Below are 22,453 nucleotides of genomic sequence, written 5' to 3'. Positions count from 1 at the left end.
GCCCGCGCAGCCTCCGCCCAGCGCAGCCCCCTAGACCGGGCGGGCAGCTCTACCGGCTGCCGGGGCGCGGGGCCGGGGCCGGCCGCCGAGAGGCGCCGGGTGCCGGGGCGGGAGCGCTGCGGGCCCGGGCCCGGACCGGCCCCCGCCCCCGCCGCCGCCGCCGCCGCCGCCACCGCCCGGGAGGGGCCGGGCGGGGCCGGCAAGAAACCCCGCCCCGGGCAGCGCCCGCCGCGCTCCGCGCAGCCTGTGCCGCTCAGCGCCGCCGCGGAACGGAGCGGAGCGGGACGGCTGGAACGGAACGGGACAGGACGGAACGGGACGGGACGGCTCCGCCGTGTCGCGCAGCCACGCGGGACCGCGGCGCCCGTGGGCCGGCCCCGCCGCGGGAGGGGACTTCGGTATTTCTTTTTTTTTTTTTTTTTCCCTTTTTTTTTTTGGCGAAGGAGACGAGCAGCAGGTTTATGCTAATCACCCTCTCGGGAGCGGCAGTGGGAGGAGGAGGAGGAGAGGAGCCATTTTGAACTCACTTCAAAGTTTAAGGTGGAAAAGTTGGAGCTCTCCAGCCCGCTGCCCGGGAACGGGGACGGGGCGCGGGGCTCTGGGCCGGCGGAGCCTGGGCGGCGAGGGCGGCAGGGGGGGTGCCGAGCCGGCGGCTGATGGATGAGGGCGGGCGGGCAGCCCGGCGGGTGGATGGATTGTGCGGCAGCCCTCTGCCCGGCATCGCTGCCCGCTGAGCCCCGGAGATGCTGCGGCTGTCCGCCGCCGCCTGCGTGTCCTGGGCCGCGCTGCTCTGCGCCCTGGCGCCGGCGGGCGGCGGGGACCTGCGGCCGCCCCGCGCCGCCCCGCTCCTCCACCTGCCCCCGGGGGCCGCGGGGCGCCGCACCGCCGCCGCCGCCGAGCCGCCGGCGCTGCCGCCCGCCGGGCGCCTGAGGGCGGCGGGCGCCGCGCTGCGCCGCGCTCCGCCCGCCGAGCTCCGCGGGCCCCGCGGCGGCGGGCCCTGCCCGCGGCGCGCCCGGCAGCGGGCGGCCGCCGAGCCCCGCGGAGCCGCCGCCGCCGGCTGCGCCCCGCCGCCGCGGGAGGAGGGCGGCGGGCGGCGGGCGCGGAGCGTCAACAGCCCCCCGCAGTTCCAGCTGCCCAGCTACCAGGTCTCCATCCCCGAGAACGAGCCGGCCGGCACGGCGGTCATCGTGCTGCGCGCCCAGGACCCCGACGAGGGGGAAGCCGGGCGGCTGGCGTACTCCATGGAAGCGCTCTTTGACGAGCGCTCCAACGACTACTTCTCCATCGACGTCGAGACGGGCAGCGTGGTCACCACCCGCAGCCTCGACCGGGAGACCAAGGACACCCACGTGCTGAAGGTGACAGCCTCCGACCACGGCTCCCCGCGCCGCCGCTCGGCCACCACCTATCTGACGGTGACCGTGAGTGACACCAACGACCATGAGCCGGTGTTTGAGCAGCCCGAGTACCGGGAGAGCATCCGGGAGAACCTGGAGGTGGGTTATGAGGTGCTGACCATCCGCGCCACTGATGGCGATGCCCCAGCCAACGCTAACATGCTTTACCGCCTGCTGGAGCCAGGAGCTGGTGATGGGGTCTTTGAGATTGACTCGCGCTCTGGGGTTGTGAGGACCCGAGCCCCGGTGGACCGCGAGGAGGTCTCTGAGTACCACCTGGTGGTGGAAGCCAATGACCAGGGCAAGGATCCAGGACCACGGAGCGCTACGGCTATGGTGCACATCACTGTAGAGGATGAGAACGACAACTACCCTCAGTTCAGCGAGAAGCGCTACCTGGTCCAGGTGCCCGAGGATGCCCCGGTGAACAGCCAGATCCTGCAGGTGCAGGCCACAGATCGGGACCGGGGCAGCAATGCTCAGGTGCACTACAGCATTGTGAGCGGCAATCTGAAAGGCCAATTCTACATCCACTCTTTCTCTGGGGCCATCGACCTGATCAACCCTCTGGATTATGAGACTATCCGGGAGTACACGCTCCGGATCAAAGCCCAGGATGGGGGCAGGCCTCCTTTGATCAACTCCAGTGGCATGGTGTCGGTGCAGGTTGTGGATGTGAATGACAATGCCCCAATCTTTGTGAGCACTCCCTTCCAGGCCACAGTGCTGGAGAACGTTCCTCTGGGCTATTCAGTGTTGCACATCCAGGCCGTGGATGCTGACTCTGGGGAGAATGCCCGCCTGGAGTACAAACTCATAGAGATGGCACCATCCACCGGAGGTGCCCCCGTAGCAGGTGACTCTGGGTTCCCTTTTCAGATCAACAACAGCACAGGGTGGATCACGGTGGCTGCAGAGCTGGACCGAGAGACTGTGGAGAACTATCACTTTGGGGTGGAGGCCAGGGACCATGGCATACCAGTCATGACCTCCTCAGCCAGCGTGTCCATCACTGTCCTGGACGTGAACGACAACAACCCCACCTTCACGGAGAAGGTGTATCACCTCAGACTGAACGAGGACGCGGCTGTGGGCAGCAGTGTCCTTACCCTAACAGCAGTGGACAGGGACGTTAACAGCGTTGTGACTTACCAGATCACCAGTGGGAACACCAGGAACCGTTTTGCCATCACCAGTCAGAGCGGAGGGGGACTGATCACGCTGGCCTTGCCCCTGGATTACAAGCAGGAGAGGCAGTACGTGCTGACAGTCACTGCCTCTGACGGCACTCGTTTTGACACCGTCCAGGTCTTCATCAATGTCACAGATGCCAACACGCACCGCCCGGTCTTCCAGAGCTCCCACTACACAGTAAGCGTCAGTGAGGACAAACCCATCGGCACCTCTATTGTCACTATTAGTGCCACCGATGAAGATACGGGGGAGAATGCAAGAATCACTTATATTTTGGATGATAACATCCCCCAGTTTCGCATCGACCCTGACACAGGCACCATCACCACCCTGATGGAGCTGGACTATGAGGACCAGGCCTCCTACACGTTGGCCATTACAGCCCACGACAACGGCATCCCTCAGAAATCGGACACCACGTACGTTGAGATCCTCATCCTGGATGCCAATGACAATGCGCCCCGCTTCCTGCGTGACCACTACCAGGGCTCGGTTTTTGAGGATGTTCCGCTCTCCACCAGCGTCCTGCAGCTCTCTGCCACCGACCGCGACTCAGGTCTCAATGGCCGTCTCCTCTACACATTCCAAGGTGGTGACGATGGAGATGGAGACTTCTACATTGAACCCACTTCTGGAGTGATACGCACACTGCGCAAGCTGGACCGTGAGAACGTGGCTGTCTATAGCCTGCGGGCCTTTGCCGTGGACAGGGGCACCCCACCACTGAAAGCCTCCGTGGATATCCAAGTGACTGTGCTGGACATCAATGACAACCCCCCTGTCTTTGAGAAGGACGAATTTGACATCTTTGTGGAGGAAAACAGCCCCGTGGGCTCTATTGTGGCACGGATCAGTGCAGCTGATCCCGATGAGGGGACCAATGCACAGATCATGTACCAGATCGTAGAGGGGAACATCCCTGAGGTGTTCCAGCTAGACTTGCTCAATGGAGACCTCACAGCCCTGATGGACCTGGATTACGAGAGCCGGACAGAGTACGTGATCGTGGTGCAGGCCACTTCTGCCCCTCTTGTGAGCCGGGCAACAGTGCACATCCGCCTCTTGGATCAGAACGATAACCCGCCTGTGCTGCAGGACTTCCAGATCCTCTTCAACAACTATGTGACCAACAAGTCTAACAGCTTCCCCTCCGGTGTGATTGGCAAGATCCCAGCTCATGATCCCGATGTGTCTGACAGCCTGGCCTATACCTTTGTGCAAGGCAATGAATTAAACTTGCTCCTTTTAGACTCTGCCACTGGAGAACTCAAACTCAGTCGTGATCTGGACAACAACAGACCCCTGGAAGCCCTCATGAAAGTGTCGGTCTCAGGTAAGCAAGCGTTCGAGGCTCATAAAGCGCGTAATTCTCATTGTCAGACTGGTACGGGGGCATGGGCAGGAATAGCCCACTTGCAGTTTAGTGCGCAGCTTTCGGTTTCCTGAGGCAGCGATTTATCTGTGAAATTTTTGGAGAGAAACCACAAAAATGTATCAAGCCCGTGCGCTGTGGATTGAAGTGGTGCATTGAAGTTGTTTAGTAAACGTGGATCACCAGGGTAAATAAATACGAGTGTGCGTGGAAGGGTACATGCTTCCACAGCTGAGGTGGTACCTTGGCTGGAGCTTTTCTGATGTGATTGCATAAAGGTAATAAATGATGTTAACTTGCAAAGATGTAGGGAATGCCCACGTATCTGTAATGCTGTCTCCCCTCCCTCTTTTTTTTCCTCTTGAAAAAAAAAAAAAGGAAAGTTGAGATTTAGTATCTCTGCTTTTTTAGCAGGAAAACATGTTTATTTCCTTCTGCACACGGGAGGTTTGGCTGGTAGATCTTGAGAGCTCCGACCAGTTCTCCACTGGTGTGGCCAGGGTGGATGAGACGCTGGTGGAGCTGCGCTGGTTTGCACTGCTGGCGTGTGTTCCTGTGGGAAATGGTGACGCTGAAAGCAATGAGTTACGGCTGTGTAATAGCTGTGTGACGCTGCTGATTGCACTGGAGTTGCTTTAGTAGAGCTAGGGGCAGATATCGGCCAAATACAGCCCCCAAATCAGCGCTGTTGGGGCAGGGAGAGGGAGGGGTACCGTGCCATTAACTTCCTTCCTAATTTGCGTGTGTGTGTGAAGACTGTTCGATATTGTCCAATATATACTTTTAGATGAGCACGTGTGCTCTTAGGATGTTATTCTTTTTCTGCTCGGTTGCTTGTTTATCATGGAATTACTTTTTGTGCCTTTAATTGTGGCATCAATCATGCAATGAGTAATTTCCTCTGCAGGTACCACACTATAAAGTTTACTGTGGACCTGATCCCATACTTCTGTTGACTTTCAGAAGTTTAACCAGATACATTCCTCGCCACCTCTCTCTGCAACCTAAAGCTAATATTTGTATTCCTTTTGCATAAAATAGATGGAAGTGCTAGGTTCATAAAATGACACTCTGGGAGATGCTTCTTTTTAGATGATTATATTAAAAAAAATAGTCAAACCATGGCATAATCCTGGCAGCATTTATTTTATTGTATGGTGTGCAGCAGGGCCTCGGGGGAGTGAGCCATACTCTCCCTTGTGTTTGCAGGCTTGAGATCCTTTTTGCTTTGGGAAAATGAAAGTGATATTAATTGAGCTGATTGAATTTAGTGTGGTGTATCACCTGACAAGTCACTCCTCTTTCTTCCAGAATGCTGGGGGGCAGCTAGTGAGGTAAGGTAGCTCATAAATGCCGTTTCCATGTCCTGTGAGGACTTGCAGAAAAAACAGACAGTTGGCTTGTGACCTTAAAGAAAAACATTTGGATTAGCATGCAGGTGATTGCGTGGTCACTGTCTGACTAAACCAGTAGCTCTTTATCTAGTAGCAGAAGATAAGAACTCAACTTGGAGCAAGAAGCTTGGAAAAGATGTTTCATTAGACTAGCTGAGGAGAGTGTTCAGAACGGGAAAATAGATTACATGAGCTTTCCCTTTCTCAATCTAATGATTTGCACAGTTTAAGCGGATGAAATCTCAGGTAGGAATGAAGACCTCTGTTTTCTTAAGTAACAGGAGCTTGATCATTGCAGCATCGTTTTCATGTTTGGCAAAGGTGTGAACTTTGAAACTCTGCTGTGATGTTGATGGAAACAGGCTGTTTGCTGCATGTCTTGAGATATTTGAAAGATTAAAGCTTTTTATGCATAGGATTTTAGAATTATTTTGACAAGTCTTGAGCTTCATTTGACGTTGATTTGGGGAAGTTTTGCTATTCGGAAATTGAAAGGGCAGAGTTTGGCAGTGTGTGATTTGTGTCCAGGAAACTCTCACCTGCCTGCTTTCTCCGGTTTATCTGATGCAGTCTTAAAAAAAAAAAAAAAAAAAGACAGAGAAGAATCTCAGACAGAAGTACTCCACAGGGTTATCTCTAAGTGTTGCAAAATACCTGCAAATCATCTGCTAAAATGACCTGCCAGTTAACTGAAAAATGTGTCTATGGAGTAGCCATTAACCTCTCAACCCAGACAAACACAAAGTCCTGCCCTACTCATCTGCTCTTCAGGTCAGGGAAGGATTGCAACTCTTTATGAACTTGGGGAATTTGATCTATATACGAGTTGGAAGTAATGCTGCTGCTATAAAAATCTTACTTCCATCTAGTGCTGTGTTGTGCTGCGGAGGTGTGTGAGTGTGTGCGATGCTAGTGAGGAGCCGCGCTACGCAAGTGAATTACTTTGAGACTTTGAAACTTGGCTAAACCCAGCATTCTTTCATTTGGATTGGGAGTTATTCCAATAAGCACAGCAATTTTGGCCTTCTGCATGTAAACAGAACTTTAAGAATCATGAAAACCAAACAAATGGAGATAATTAGTTCCATAAAACCTGGGAACGGCACACTGGCATTTGAAACTCAGAAGCTGGGTGGGACGGTGGGCAGCCCTGGGCTCTGCCTTTGCCCTCGTGCCACTGTACCTGCTCACCTGGGCCCCGCAGCCGCTCAGGATCCAACCCAAGCGGAGGAGGGAGGAGTGTGGGTGATGTGGATATTAGCATTTTGCGTTGGATCTGGAGAGAGCTTTTGAAGTCAGTCTCTTTTGAAGTGAATCTTTCTGGGTGCCCCTCTGCCCGTGCCTGTCATGCAGAGCTGTCAGAGTGAACAAATTGGACCCTTTTTGAATGAAACTAATCTGGAGTTCCCCGGGGGGGTCCCTTAAAAAGACACGTTCTCCTTCTTCCAATGTGCTGTCAAGGCTTTCCTACAGAAACAGAGAGCTTGGCCTTATATTCCCATGCCTGCACTTTCTGTCATTAGATTTCTGTTGTTTGAACAACTGGGGTGAAATCTGGGCTCTGCTGAAATCCTGCCCTTGCTTTCCAGGGGTGCAGGATTTTACTCTGGGCTTCTGAAACAGGTGGTGAAGAGTGGATCAGTCTGTGATTTCTTATTATTACTAATAACTACATGGCTTAAATTGGTGGGATTTTGTCCAAAGTGATGTTCATCATAACATTGAATTGAGATTTATTTGGTTAAAAAAATGAGTTAAACATTGCTCAAGTCACATTGCATTTGCCCGTGTTAAACATTATACGCGGTCCCCGCTGGTGCTGAGGAGGAAGGCTGGTGCTAGCCTCAGCTTTGCACAAATATTGCACAAGTTTGCCTGGGTATCACGTTGCAGAGGCTGCTGGCACCTGCTCTGCTGTGCTGCCACAAGTAGTCCGACTTACCGTTGACGACAGCTCGTTGGGATACAGTAGATGTGCATGCAAACTCCTTCGGGAACACAGCCTAATTCACCGGTGCAGACAACACCCAACCTGACTGTATGCTGCAGCTTTCAAATGGTCCAGATAAATGTAAAATATCATGGTATAACATGTTATTCTGGGAAGGTAGTGCTCCTCACGCAGTGAGGGATAGACACCCAAGCGTTTTTTAGGGCGTGAAAGCTCAAGTGTCGCCTTTTACATTTCTTTGGCTTTTAATCTCCAGTGGCATTCAGTGAGATTATTGACTATCAGCAAATACAAATTCAGATGGAGCTTGTTTGTGTTGCAATAAACTTTTAAGATTTTTACTGAAGGCTTGGTAAAGGATTTTCATTATTATTGTAATTCAAAAGTCATTATGCTAATGATCCTGGATCTCCAGCTCTGTGCCTTCTCCATACAAATGTAACAGAAGATGCAATACTTTGGTTTAGCCCCTGTGATAAAGGTAGGACCGCAGCTGTGTTTGAGAAGCCAGGCATGGGGGGTTATTTGTGCACGTGCAGAAGATTTGAGATTAAAGGGAAAAAAGAAAGTCAAGGAAAAAGGCGTCTCTGTAAGCGCAGGGGCACCTTCGGGCACGGAGGACGAGCGCGGGATGCAGTCCGGGCACTTCAGCAGCGTCGGAGTGTGCCCTGGCCTTTGGGGAGTGGGATGGATGGGGCTGCTGCGGCCCTGTGAGTTTTGGGGGCCAGATCTGCAGGGCGATTGGTTCTTTTAGGGGTGATGCTTCTGTCTGCCTGCAAGGACTTGCTTTCAGGGTCACCAAGTGGCAATTAGCATCCGAACTGCTCTCCATGGACCCCCTCAGCAAAACACTGAGGCTGTGGTGGGATCCGTGCGGGTTATACAATTAGGAGATGATGGAAATGGACAGGCAGAGGCTCCTCTCTCCGTCCCTCCCGGTGGTGGGAGCTGTGTCGGTGTGTCGCGTGGCTGCAGGACTTCTGCACGCTCGCGTTCCCAGGGACTTTGGGTGCTTGCACTTTGCGTGTGCATTGTGCATGATGGGCAGAGAAGGCAGCAGCTTGAAGGCTGCAAAGACCAGGGAGGCAAAAATGAGGGACCTTGTTTAGAAAGATGATGTGATACTACGAGCTGTGAGATTGCAGCCTGGGTTGTTACTTGGTGTATTAAGTGGAGCTGAAGTGAAGGATGATCCGTACTGGTTAGTAGCGGTGGTTTGGAACACTTATGTTTATTTTCCTAAAATAGCAAAGCAAGAGTAGTGCCCATCATTTTAAAGCTAGGGTAGCTCCTGGATCTGCTGTGACTACCTAAATCCTTTATTGCATCCGTATATTTTCTCTATTCTATTCTATTCTATTCTATTCTATTCTATTCTATTCTATTCTATTCTATTCTATTCTATTCTATTCTATTCTATTCTATTCTATTCTATTCTATTCTATTCTTTGTGTGGGATGCATTTTAGATGTGTGTCCCTCCAGCCTGCAGGAATTTGACTTTCCCTCTTCAGCTGTATGATCTGTTCCAGTTGACAAAAAGCTGTGGCTGCCTTGTTGCTTTTCTATGTGCTTCCTTCCACTTTATCCCTGGGTTTCATAGGAGTGGTATATTTTTGTTTCAAAAGACAGGAAAACGTTTATGACTACGAGAGGAAAATATTTAGTGGAAGGCTGACTGACAAAATAACTTTTTACTGAGATAAAAGCTACCTTCTGCATAGAAACAAATAAAATAGGGAGTTATCTGCAGCTCAAGCTACTGTAAATAAGCAATTTCTTTGCTAAAATGGTTATCCCCAGTAATAAAAAAGAGAAATGTTTACCACAGCACACTTTAGAAAGTAAATGGGATGTTTCATCTCAGATAAAAGCTATTTTGTCAGTCAACTTCTTTCAGAAAGTGCTACTGTGCAATGTAGCTGCAACTAAAAATGTTTGTTTCTCCCTGTTTCTGTCTGTGTGCAGTGCAGGCTGTATATTCCCGTTTTTTGTTACACTGTTTTTAACAAGTTATTTCTCATTTAGTATGTCTTGGTGTTTGAAACTTACACAGATGGCACTTCTTAACCTCATCTCACAAAGTGAAACTTTGAACCATAAATACTAGAGGTCACAGTCAGTTCCTGGAGGTAAAAAAAAAGTGTATCAAAGCCCTACATAAACCCAAACTCAGCAAGGATGTTTAAAAACCCAAGGGCATGTTTGTATTTGCAGCATCTCGTTCAGATTTCTGTACAGGCTACTGGGTTGCCTTGATTGAGAGGGTATGAGAAATGGCTTATTGAGGTTGCAGGGGGTTTTGTACGCACGTTGCTCATTGTATCAATAATTTAATTTTATTTTTTTGTTGCCTGAATGTTGATACTTTTCTCAGTGATTTCTGGGAGGGAGAATTTAGAATAACAAGTAGAAGGTGTAAGAAAAATGATACTGAAGATGTAAGAGGAAGAAAGCTCTACTAGGCTTTGCTTGATAGTCAAATCCCAAGGGATAGAAATTAAATTTATGGAAGTATGATGGTGGGCTTGCCTGGAAAACTTTTTTTCCTTATTTTCAAATTATTTGCAAATGGAGAGATACGTGTAATAACCATTTTTAAATTGGATTAGTAATTGTTTTGTGTTTTTTGATTACTTTCTAAGCTTCAGGGTGTATTAATGAATTGGTTTCCTTGGTGTATTCCCTTGTGGTGATTCGCTTCCCTCTTAGAAGTCACCGAAGTGCTCTTACTTCTGACTTGCACTTGCGGGTTGGGAAGAATCCTCTTTTGTTCTGTTCTGGTCACACGTTTCCTTGCAGTTCAGAATTGGTTTAGGCTGGGGTTGTGGAGCCTGCTGCAAACTGCCAAATACGGAATAAACATCGGATTGTTGTCAAAGGTAATGACAAAAGAACCCTTTGTTTAGAATACAGGAACAGTTTTCTAGGTTTGGATGTTAGGATGATAACAAACCTGCAGTAGAATTAGTGATGGGGAAAGTAGGTGATGTGAAGCAGTGGGATTTTATACTGCATTATCTCCAACATCCCAAGCGCTACTTGAGGAAGTGGCTGGCTGCTGATAAAGTGTATAATTTTACATTTGCTCATCGAGTGGTCCATTTTCCTTCAGAGTATGTACTTAATATCTTGAAACTCCCTTTCATTGCTTACTCCCATCTTTCAGCTGAATGGATTTTCTCAGACATCCCATGACTGAGGAAAGTAAGACTGGGTTTTAAAGTGTGATATTAGGTGAAGGTAGGTGGCATGCTCACCACTCTTCTGGTAGGGCTCTCACTGGTGGGACCCCTAACAGGTGCTTGGATGGGAACTCAAGCATCCTCACATTTCCACCACTCTGGTCAGAGCATGGCCCTGATGTCTCCCAGCATCTTCAAGGAAGAATTGAGGAGATTCATCTGTGGTCTCCTGTCTCCTCCTCGGGGTGTGCTGCAGCTCTGCCAGACACCCCTGCAGCTGACGGGTTGTCTCCAGCATTTTGGCTGGATGGATGCTCAAGGTTTATGGGTTCAGGGGCATGTGACAGCACGCAACACCTATGATGGTGTTTACAGTTGAGCCAGATTTGCAGCTGCTGCATACATTGGCATAGCTGAGCTCACTTTCATCTGATTGTTTTGGGTACAGACAGCAATGACGCACCGTAGCATGGCTTTGGCTCGTGATTTCATAGGGCCCCTCAATTCCCTCATGGGTCAGGTGGGACTGATATAAAGATTACGGGAATGTGACCGCTCTAAAAGTTGGGAGCAAAATTACTTTCTGGGCAGGAAACAAGCAAATGTGAAGCAGAAACCTCTTCTAAGCCTATGTGCTGCAAATACCTTTTCAATATTTATCAGCGTACGCAACTCTACCTGTAACGCTCATGCATGGAAAATGAGTAAGGGGAGGATCAAATGTCAGACACAAGATCGATGCTCTCCATCCCTTCTCCTTCTCTTTTATAAGCCCTCAGGATTTTGAGAGCCAGTTGGTGGGGACAGACTCGCTACATCTGAGTGCCTGAGATAACAACGCAACTTACCTGCTTACCTCAGCATTGCCTAATTTACAGGATTTGGGCAACTGTCTCTCTAAAGCTTCCTTTGACGTACTGACTTGTATTTCCAAAAATATCTACGGAGAATCTCTAGGAAGTGTAGGAGGGTTAGAAGAGCTGAAGATATTCAGATCAGATCTAATGACCCTTTTTGGCAATCTTCCATGTTGTAGTCTTTCTGTCCTGGTTTCTGTGGGAGTGATGATGATGTTTAGGTAAAATAGTACCCCAGCTACTCTGACATCGACTTTACCGTTTAAGAAACAAGTATGGAAGTGCTGTCTTTTGTGAGTTATAGACTTTTTTGTTGTCTGCTGCTTTTTTTTTTAAGACTATTTGGCCAAAAGTTTGCATAAATCAGAGTACAGAACAAGTTGACGGGGCGTTCAGTTCTTCAAAGCATTGTTTCACAGTGGTTGTTCACTCGAAAGAACATCTGAAACCAGATTAAATTCAGTTTTGCCACTTTGTGTTTCTGTGACGAGTGACAGTTTTATTATTTTTCCCCCCAGTGCAGCTCTTTTTCCAATGTTGAAAAATACTGTACTATTTATAGATGTAACACAAGTTTCCAAAAGGGGCAGGATGTAATCTTCATGGAAAATTTTGAAATCTGCCATTGAGTGATCTCTTATTTGTTTGACGAGAATTTGCCTAACACCTGTTTTTGTAAGGCCTGGGTGCATACACTTCAGTTGAGCTTTCATTGCATGTTTTGATTTTGATGGATTGAAACAGAGTAATCCAAGGTACAGCTTGGCTCTTATGGTCAGATTCATATCACCTACCGTGATCTGCCCAAGAAATCAAGGATCTCTTCAAAGGTGGTCACATAGGTTGCAGCCATGGTTGGTTGATAGGCAGGAGGGATGCTGGCTGGAGATGCCCATCTCACCCCACTGATTAAAGAGGGAACATAAATGACTGACTTGAACTAATTGCCTTGTTATTAGGTGGCTGAAGCTCAGTGGGATGAACCCACCCTGAATGTGCGTGCCAGGACGGAAGGGCTTGTTTTCTTTTGTAGCGATGATTGTACTAATTTCTGTTACAGCAAACTACCTGTAGTAACAGGCTTAGCAGACTAGATGGAAAGGATGGGGGAAGCTGTGATTTGCAAACAGGAAAATGTTTTCTTGTGAATAATGTTAGGAGAGACTTTAAATATTGTCAAGAGTTTGAGTGAATGAAGGAGGAAAGTATGCTTTTATGGGGATTTGGCATTCAACAAAGAAATACAATTTTAAAATACTTGAGAAAGATCATCTTTGCACTTGAAAGAAAAGCATTTGGACAGAAAGGTAGGATTTGCTGAAGAGAAAGGAAAACTTTTGGACTTTGTTTCAACAAGTTGTTAGTGTTGTTAATGCTGCTAAGCTGTAACCGCCTTCGTATTTATTCCAGTATTTACACTTGACAAGCACAAAAAAAGCAAATAAATGAAACGGTAAACCTGTAATAAATCCTCAGGGACCACATAATAACATAGACATGTTATGCTTATCACATACAAAGGAAAGTAATCTGTTTTCAACACCATTGCCGAATGCATGATAGATGCTACATTCCATCAGATCTCCAGCACTTTTAGAAATGATGTATCTTGAAGGAGGCTTTTGAAGGAGGGAGAAGGAGAGGCCATCGTTAACAATCATTGTCAACACAGCATCTGCTGCCCGCCATGGAGTCTGTGGACTAGATCCAGTTTCAGGGAGAGGCAAAAGTATCTGGACTCCACCAAAAGGGGCAAAGCAGGGACTATGTTACCAGATTTGAGTTTCACAGACATGATAGCCAGCACCTAGCAGTCTGTCTTTGCTGTTAAATCCCATGGGGCTGTTAGTTTTGGAAGCAAATGTACTCAAGGTGATTCTCTGTAGCTGCCATGCCACCGGAGCACACATCATGGGTACAAAGAGCTGCTGGATTGATTGGGTTTGCTCTTTCCTTTCACTGGCTCCGAATCGGACTCTTTGGCCCTATTCAAAACCGATGTTAGCAAGTCATTGAGTTTATTGAGTTAATTTCTATCCTAGCGCTTTTGGACTTTGCAGGAACTAGCCCAGCCTCACGTTTACTTGTGTGCTTGCAGCAATGTTCATGCTGGGTCTGATTCTAAATTAGAGTCTTTAACATCCAAGCTGTGATTTATATTTTTTAAATCTATCTATTTATTTAGCTGCCTGAATTTAGTTAAAATCATGTAAAAGCGTCCCACAGTGGTGCAGTGCTTGTCTTAGCAGTGTGTGATTGCCAGCCTCCGGACACTGCAGGCACAGCTCAGCATGGCTAGGAGGAGGTGTATGGCGCCTTTCACAGCTTAGGTCCAATAGAGGACTTATATCTGACCATCAAATGCCACAGCGCCTCACTTGTAGGTGCCTGTTCCCTGCAGCGGTATCCTGTTTTAGGCAGTTAAGTGTCCTATAAAGTGGGAGTACTTGAAATACCATCCTGCTACAGCTTGGGCACTTCACTCAGCATAGCGATTGGGACACTTAGCGAGGGCAGAGATGGGCTGGCCTCCAGCCCTTGATCTCAAAGCTCTGACTGTGCTATACATTAAAGAGGAGCCGAATAAGGTACGGAAGCCGTTATTGGACTCGTGTTTCTCATCTCTTAGGTAAGTGCCATAAGCTACAGGGTCATGCTCACACTTGCAGGTTGCCAGAGAGAAGGTTTTCTGGCTCACGTTCATGTGCGTGGGCACCTCCGCTTTAGTTGAGCAGTGGTGTGGGCAGTCTGGCTTTGACCCTCAGCTGCTGGGTTTTGTTTAGGCCGTAATAAAAGCTGGATCATGAACCATTCAGGCCATGTCAGAACTATGTCAGTTCTGGTTGTAGCCAGAGACTCGGCTCTTCCCACCTGGGAACTCAAAGGTAAAATAAACAAGAACCCTGGGGCTTTCCAGGGGGTACTTTCCTATTGATCAGAGCTGATTTGTTTGTCTTCTGGCTTTAACTATTGGTAAATGTATTTTGCTTTTACGTGGAGCGGCCCCTAGATGGGCTAAAGGGTCCGTTATGGAAGGATTCACAGGCTCAGACTTAAATTACACTGCTAAATATCCAGAGTTCAACCCATCTTTGCCTACTGTTTAATCCTCTTTCTCACTGCAGTTTGCCGTGATGATAGACTTGCTAGTAATTACCAACATGTTGCCGCTCGTCGCTTGGATCCTGTGGCTTTTCCCGCAATGTACTCGTTGACGCTACAACTAGCCAACATTGTCCTGACACATACGGTAAAGGTCTCTTGGCAGCGATGACTGGGTTTGAACTATCCCATCGGTTGACTCAGTTTCCCTTCTCACGGGATGTATTTCTGATGTTGGCCTCACTTTTATTGACACGGTGTAATTTAGCAATGTGTGCTCTGCATGATGAGCTCTCCATCTGGCAGATAATTGCCCGCTAGTTTAAATCCCGTCTTAACATCGGTTTCTCAAGATCACAAAACCTGCTGGTGCCTTCTGGTTGGTTTTGCAGGCTGTTTGCAAAAGGATTTGTTATGAGCTAAAGCAGTGCAGGTAAATTTCTCTGAGTTTTTTTGAATGTTAGGTAGCACAGGTTAACTTTTAGGTCCTGCTTACTAAGCTACCCAACAGTATTCTGCACTGAGTTTGGCAATCTAACACTTGAGTTTGTTGACCAAGCTGCTGACAGCAGGCACTGGTTGTTTGCACTGCTTATGCAAAGTGAGAACCCTGAGTGGATTTTTAGGACCTGGTGGATGCTGAAAGCTTGTTACAAAAAACACGCTGATGTTCCTCTTTCCTTCTCGCTTATCTTCTTCTCCCTTCACGTTCTTTGGGTCTGTTTGCCGTGTGCTGTTTTGCAGTGAAGCGCGGCGTCTGCAGAGTTTGCCTGCTGCAAGTTTGTACAGGGCTGTGCGCAGCAGGGATCTCGTGGGGGTGGCTTTTGTAACAGCTGCTGTAAATAATTAGGATAACCCCCAGACACTAACTGACTGACAGCCCTGCGAGATAGCCAGATATGGACGGCAGCGCTGGGGACTGCCCTGGGCCCAGCCAATGGTGTGCCCGGCAGGCGCTGGGAGCCGGCTGGTGGTTGCTCACCAGGCACAGTGCTTACCGATGGTGTGGCAGCATCCTTTCTCACTGCCTTCCGTCTTGCCTTTGGGGAGGCAGGGCAGAGGTTTCTTATCCACCCCTCACCCTCTTCTGACCACCATGCTGTTACTTGCTGTTAGGTGGGTGCATTGGCCCAAGGTGAGGGGCAGGGTCCATCCCTTCCAGGGATACCCCTAGAGATGCTTCCAGTGAACTGGTGCCATCCATCACGTCACTCAGGCAGCCCTTGTACTTCCAGCAGCCATTCTGGGGTTGGGACCTCAGCAGTTCTGGCTGCCAGGTGCAACTTCCAGAGGTTTTGCAGCCCTGATCCTTTAACCTTATCCTTGCACAGGGTCTTGGGGGCCATGGCATGAGGTGGTGATGGTCCCACAGAGGTTTTGCTGCCCAGCAGTGGCAGTCACAGAACGGCTGTGGCCAGCCCCAGGTCACAGGACATACTGCACACTGAATGTCGGTGCTTGTCATCTTTGCAGTCTGTGGGGGCAACACCTGTACCCATGAACTGGGAATTTGGCCCAGTTTGGGTCTAGATGGTGACTATATTTTTTTCCTATCCTTTGTGAAAAGTTGCAGTTGCCTTTAATGGGTGATTCCTTTGTGCCTCAGCTCCCTTATGGCTCAACTAATAGCGATGTCTGGGACTTTATTCAGCTTTAAGAGGCTGTAAACTAAGAAATTCCTATATACTACAAACAGCATTGATGGACATGACTGATTAATGGCAATAAACTCAGGTGAGAACTGAGAGACAAGGACATTTTGTCTATTGTATGCAGTTAACGTGTTTGGTTTGTATGAATGAGTTTTACGAACTTTTGTACCATCTGCTTTTAAAATATGTCCCTTGCCAAATGGTTGGGAATTTCTTAAGCTGAGATGACTGATTCACTCCTTGGCTCAGCCAACGTGCACCAGGCTGCGCTGAAGCTTAGGTGCTGAGATGATCAGATAAAATTCTTCACGCCACGGGTGGCAGTTGAGCATCCATCTCTTTTTTTTCCTGAGGGAAAATCCTCCAGGAGAGGCCGTTTTGCCTGCTCTGAGGTGGTATCAGTAACTCCCTGGGATTTTGCTCTGAGTCTCCTTGGTCAGAGTTCAGCTGTCAAAAGATCCCATTGCTCTTTTCAGGGCCTAAAGTGAAAGTAAAGTGACAACTCCGATGGCCAGTTTGAAGGCTTTCTCAGACTGGAAAGCATCCCATGGGGTAAACAGCTTTACTCACACTCTGCACATCCCATACTGGTCATGTAGGATGGCATTTTACTGGCTTAGTGCTGCATAAAGTTGGGATATTGTGCATTTTCAGATATTTAAATGAACTTATATAAATGATTAATGATAAGAAAAGACTAATTAAATTTTATTCCTGTGCAGAAAGTGAATTTTAAAGAAATCAGTCTGAGATTTCAGCAGTTGTGAAATTCTCAGTGTTGTTCTTTGCACTGTAGAGCCTTTGTGCTTACTGCTGTAGTCATATTACACGACATTGCCTAATACTCGGCGAGGTGTGCTCTTGGCTCATTCAGCAGGTAAGGCTCCCTCAGGGTCACTGCATCCTTCCATGTGCTCAGCAGAGAGCTTGGCCCGATGATTTTACAACCACGCGTCTGCGTTTGCGTTTCCAGTGCTTTTTCCTTTTTGGAGTAGTCTTCCCTTTTACCATTCGGTGATTATTAAAAGCAGGGCTCTGCCTAGTTTTGTGACCAGCGTCATCCCTCCTTGCTTCCCACTCCTGACAGTCAGCGGCTAATTTGCTGGTGGTCTGTCCTGGGGATGGGTTTTTTGCTGTTGAACACCCACTCCATCCTCTTGGTGCTGTGGGAGAGGCTGATGGGTGCGGGCACCTTGCAGAGATGCTCGGGTCCTGGGGCAAGGGCTCGAGCTTGCAGCTGAGAGCTGGTCCTCTAGCAGATGAGATGCTGATCCATTAGATCTTCAGGGTAATTTAATCACTTTTGGAAAGCACAATAGTTAATAATCCCACACTAAGAAACCACCACTGCTTCTGTTCCTTATTAGACTTCTTAATTAATTTCTTTTCCATTTCTGTTCTTGGGCATTTCGTAGCATTTAATTTTCTTTACAATAACTTATGAGTCACGAAATCTCTTGGAACTGGTTAGCCTCCGAGTGATGGCGTTTCAGCACCTCTTGCATTTCCTTTGGTTGGATCGTGTGTTGCTGCTTGTTTAGAGGCAGCACTGGCACTTCCCCAAGGAAAGCAATATATTGTTACCTGGGTGTGCTGTGCCAGGACTATGCTGCCCTCTCTTTGGAGATGGGCCCTCCACCTACTTAGGTAGTATTTGAAGTGCTATTCAAATACTGGGGTGGAAAATTATTCCATTTTCCAAAATGACAGTATTTGGGTGACTTACTTTTCTGGTCCAGCCACTGTCTATGTGTTTGAGTTGTTTCAGAAGGATCGAAGCAACAGACCAGCTGAAAAATGTGTAGGCTCATGGGCCTTCCACTGCAGGGGTTTGTTAAGTGGGTGGGTTTATTCAAGAAAGTGAGGTATTACGTGCGGTTGTACAAAGCACTGTGAATATCTCACCTGTTGTACTATACTGATAGTTTCCAGTCAAGGAGAGTTAATTTGTATTATAAAGAGGACGAGTTGGGGAACAGAGAATTTTTTTCACTGGAGGTGTCATTTATGATAGAAGATTGCATCTTTCGTGTTGCAAAATGAAAACCCAAGAAGACTATGATTGCTCCCTACCTCTCTGAAGTACTTACAAAAAACAAAGTTAAGAGCAGGGCAGTTTAAAGGCAAAAATCTGTAAGTTAACCAACTCTCAGTAAGTTTAGGTGGGATGTTAGAAGGTAGTTTGAAGCCTTTAGGTAAGCAAATTTCTGGAACAACCTCTCTGTGAAGGGATCCAAAGAAGTGTAGCTGGGTTTAAGATGAAGCTTGATAAATTAATGAACGCTTGATAGTTTATGAGTAGTATTATGTATATACAACACACTTCCTTCAGAAGCTTCCTTCAATAGAAAATTGAACTTGTTGGTGGGAAAATTATTTCCCATTCTCTTTTTGCTGCAGAAATTAAACAAACTGTAAATGCATTAGCCCTTTGAACTGCCTGAGCTTGTGTAAGTTGTTGCGTGTTGATAACAGCAGTGCTATCTTCTCCTAAACTTCATATCAAAAGAAGATAAAGAATCTACGCAGCAGCGTGGTTCAGCAGATAGATGAATGGGGCTGGAAGTTATTCACAAATGTCATAGGCTGCAAGTTGCAGCAAATCTGAGCCAAGCTTGCTTCTGGCTGTTACAGTCCTTCCCTTCCAGCACCCGTATGACCTTGTGCTGGCCTGTTCCGTGTACCAAGTTGCAAAAAAGCCAACCTGCCATTAAAAAAACCTGAAACAAACTTCTGACTTAGCACAGAGAAACAGCTCAGTCTATAAAACGAGTATCAGAGACAGTGCAAGGGAGGATAAATGTTGATAAAAAGCCAAACTACCAATAAAAACCAAACAAAGAGAAAAATTTTGACTTGGTGTGAAGAAACAGTTCAATGCAGTATGAGATGAGTGCCAGTGCAGAGGAGGAGAGGGACTGTGGCAGCCAGCCCTTAGATTAGCTTAGGGCTGCTGTGCATTTACAAGCAAAGTCTAAAGAAAAATACTGATTTTTGTTGCGTTTTTTTGAGTAGAAGTTTTGTTAACCTTGTGCTGGAATGGTTCAGCACATGGTTGGACAAGGCCTAGGGATGGTGTAAAAGAGGAGGCAGTAATTAGGCGGGTTTAGGCTCTGCCCTTAGCTTGGTGGGTTCTCTGTTACTTCTTCTTGGAGGAGATTATATATATTCTCCCATGCTTGCATTTTGTCCCTTCTGCAAGGCAGAAAGTCTCTAGAAAGTTCTTTCAACATATGAAAAGGTTGTGCTGTGCCTCCCTTAGGCCTGTGTGACCACGTTGACTCAAATTAAGGAGAGGACTTGTTGCAGTGCTCTGTGCGCGATACTCAGCACCTAACCCATGTAGGCCAGTGTGTCAGCGCTCACCACTCTCTTCTGTGGGTACAAAACTCCCAGCTTTCGTTTGTGTGAAGTTCTGCCACCTGGAAGTTCTACAGCTTGAACCTACCACAGATTTTGTGATGCAAAATGCAGCTGCATTTGATGTTATCAAAACCATAGGAGATTCAGTAAACATGTTTAAAAACAGCTGTCTTGGAAACACACAAGAGTGCAAGAAAATATTGTAATATATGAATGTAAAAATAAAAAACTGAATAATTTTAGTTCTTCATTCCCTGTAGATTGCTGCTTTTCTGGGTTTGTTAACTTAAAAATTAACAAATTTTGCTTAAAAAAAGGTAAGAAATTCTCTGATAGTAAAGATTTTTCATTGAGAAAGTGTATGTTTTTATGAGCTCTGACTCGGTCCTTTGAATTATCTAGGCACTACTGTAACCGATAAGTGAATGCTGATAACCCTGTTAATATTTCAAGGACTCTTTGCAAGTATAGGGGAGCAGTTGGTAACTATCACATTCCTTTGCATTGCAGGACAGGTTTTGTATTTGCTGTCTTAATGGTCTTATATACATACAGTTTTCTTCAAGCTCTGTTCACTTTGTCCCACAGCAGCTCCTTGGCAAGCAGCCTCATGAACCCTTTAAGATGCTTCTTACTCTCAGCAGCTGGGCTCGTTGCTTGCCCTGGTGCGGCTGGGATTTGGATTGCAAATTCCTGATCCGAACAAAGACGAGGAATAGAAAAGGCTGGTCTCTGGCCTCTCTCACACTTTAGGAAACCGTGCTGGCTTCAGAGAATTGTATTCCTATCTCTGGCTACAGTTCAGGGGGAAAAAAAAAGTGTCTATCTTTGCAAAGCCAGGTGCAGCCCCATAAGTAGGTGTGTTGCTAGAAGAGGGAAGAGAGAGGTGGCTCTAGGGAGGCTGCTGGGATTTCAGACACCATCTAGAGCTACCTTGAGCCTTGTCCACACTTGTTCTCTTTTTCTCTTTTCCCTCTGCTTTGTTTCCTCAGAACCACGGGGCTGGAAATCATTTTTTTAGAAAAGACAGAGGGTGGGGAAAAGAATGGATGGAAACAAAGCGTGTATGCAGGATGCATCCATGTGTGTTCCCTTGCCGTGCTGGTCAGCTGCACCCACAGGCTTTGCAATCTGAGAAGCAGCTTGCTGTTACTGCTTTCATGAGACAGTATAGACTGGGAAGGATTTGGCCTGTACTGGCTTGCGTTCGGTGAGCAGCAGAGGAGACGAGTCAAACTGAACAGAGTGACTCATCAGAATCAGGCTCATGCGATGGTTTGTGTGTATAAAAATGCTCAGAGTTGGGAAATGGGCTGTCACAGTTGTGAAATCATTATCTCCATTTGGTTTGCTGCTCTTTGGAGACCTGCCGTTGAAGGAGACCTGTGAAGTCCATGTCAGCCATAGTCAGAGCAAAAGGTGGCTGTGCCTGGCTATTACCTGATTCCCTGGGGCTCTGGGCAGGGATGCTCACGTTACTGCAAGGCAGCTGCCAACACTAAACTTGTGTCCTTGCACCTGGGGTTCCCTTATTGCCATCTCTATTGTTGAAGGTGACCAAAAAAGCTCAAACCACTCATTTATGGAATCATAGAATCATAGAATGGTTAGGGTTGGAAGGGACCTCAAAGATCATCTAGTTCCAACTCCCTTGCCATGGGCAGGGACACCCTCCTCTACACCAGGTTGCTCAAAGCCTTATCCAACCTGGCCTTGAACACTTCCAGGGGTGGGGCATCCACAACTTCTCCTGGCAACCTGTTCCAGTGCCTCACCACCCTCATAGTAAAAATGTCTTCCTTATATCCAATCAAAATCTACCCTCTTTCAGTTTAAAGCCATTGCCCCTTGTCTTATCACTACATGCCCTTGTAAAAAGTCCCTCTCCAGCTTTCCTATAGGCCCCTTTTAGGTACTTTTAGGTACTGGAAGGCTGCAATAAGATAAGATCACCCCGGAGCCTTCTCTTCTCCAGGCTGAACAGCCCCAACTCTCTGTCTTCATAGCAGAGCTGCTCCAGCCCTCGGATCATCTTCGTGGCCCTCCTCTGGACTTGTTCCAGCAGCTCCATGTCCTTCTTGTGTTGGGGACTCCAGAGCTGAACACAGTATTCCAGGTGGGGTCTCACAACCCCATTTGTGTGGAAACCTGTCTGGAGGACTTTGCACGATAGATAGTGCTGGGCAAAGTGGCCTGAATTATGCATTGGTTTGGTTTAGAAAGTGTGGGGTTGCTTCCCTGAAGGTAGGTCTGTGTAGTGCGACCGGGAACGCTGCCTTCATGTCTCCTGAGCTGTATTTTCATTTGAACCCATTCTCCCTCTGACTCTTCTCTCGGGCGTCCTTGTGTTAAATATATTCACCACACATTGAGATCTCCACCTCTGTTGTGGCGTAAGTCACAGGTCTTCGTCATAACGGAGTCGGAGAAGCCTGGAGGAGGCAGAGAGAGCGTGGCCAGATGGACACCGGGATTACCCGGCTCCTCGTCCTGGGATTTGTCAGAAGAAATCCCGTCAGGAGTGCTTTCCTCCCGTGGGAGAAACCCTCCTTACGAGGTGAACTGGAAGGCAGACCCAGCTGTGAAGCCCTGGGAGGAGAGCCTGGTTGGATCTGCAGATGGGAGTGTGGTGGCCGGGAGCTGCCGCAGGGCCCGGGGCTGCGTGCGGTGGGAAGGAGCTGCGGGACACCCATCTCTGCAGACAGGAACAGTCAGTCATGAAACTGTTGTCTTGAATATTGTATGCACAAAACCTGCCTCTGGGAAAAGCTGGTGCTCCCCGGAGAAGTTTTTTGGGTGTATCCTGCTCTGTGAGTTACAATTTCTGGGAGGTGCAACACACCCTTTTTGGATGCATTTGTTAGTCAAAGAGCGCGATTACTTCCCTCTGTTTCAGGAGAAGTGAGTCTGAAGGAGAGGCAGGGAAACAGGGAAGGAGGATCTCCTGGCACAGCTCATTTTAGGGCTCAGAGGCTGTACTGGGACTG

The 22,453-nt window shown here is 47.9% G+C and overlaps 1 protein-coding gene across 1 annotated transcript in view; it reads left to right on the top strand.

Annotated features, from left to right (window-relative positions):
• The first annotated feature begins 743 nt into the window (after positions 1-743).
• The window catches only part of CELSR1 (cadherin EGF LAG seven-pass G-type receptor 1), a 176,307-nt gene continuing 154,597 nt past the window's right edge, over positions 744-22,453 (top strand). Inside the window, exon 1 of the mRNA XM_086609920.1 lies at positions 744-3,924. Coding sequence (XP_086466046.1) covers positions 744-3,924 — 3,181 coding nt within the window. The remainder of the gene's footprint in view (positions 3,925-22,453) is intronic.

This window comes from Tauraco erythrolophus, chromosome 4 (assembly GCF_009769465.1).
Source record: "Tauraco erythrolophus isolate bTauEry1 chromosome 4, bTauEry1.pri, whole genome shotgun sequence".
In the NCBI taxonomy this organism is placed as follows: domain Eukaryota; kingdom Metazoa; phylum Chordata; class Aves; order Musophagiformes; family Musophagidae; genus Tauraco; species Tauraco erythrolophus.
This window is presented reverse-complemented; position numbering and strand designations above follow the sequence as displayed.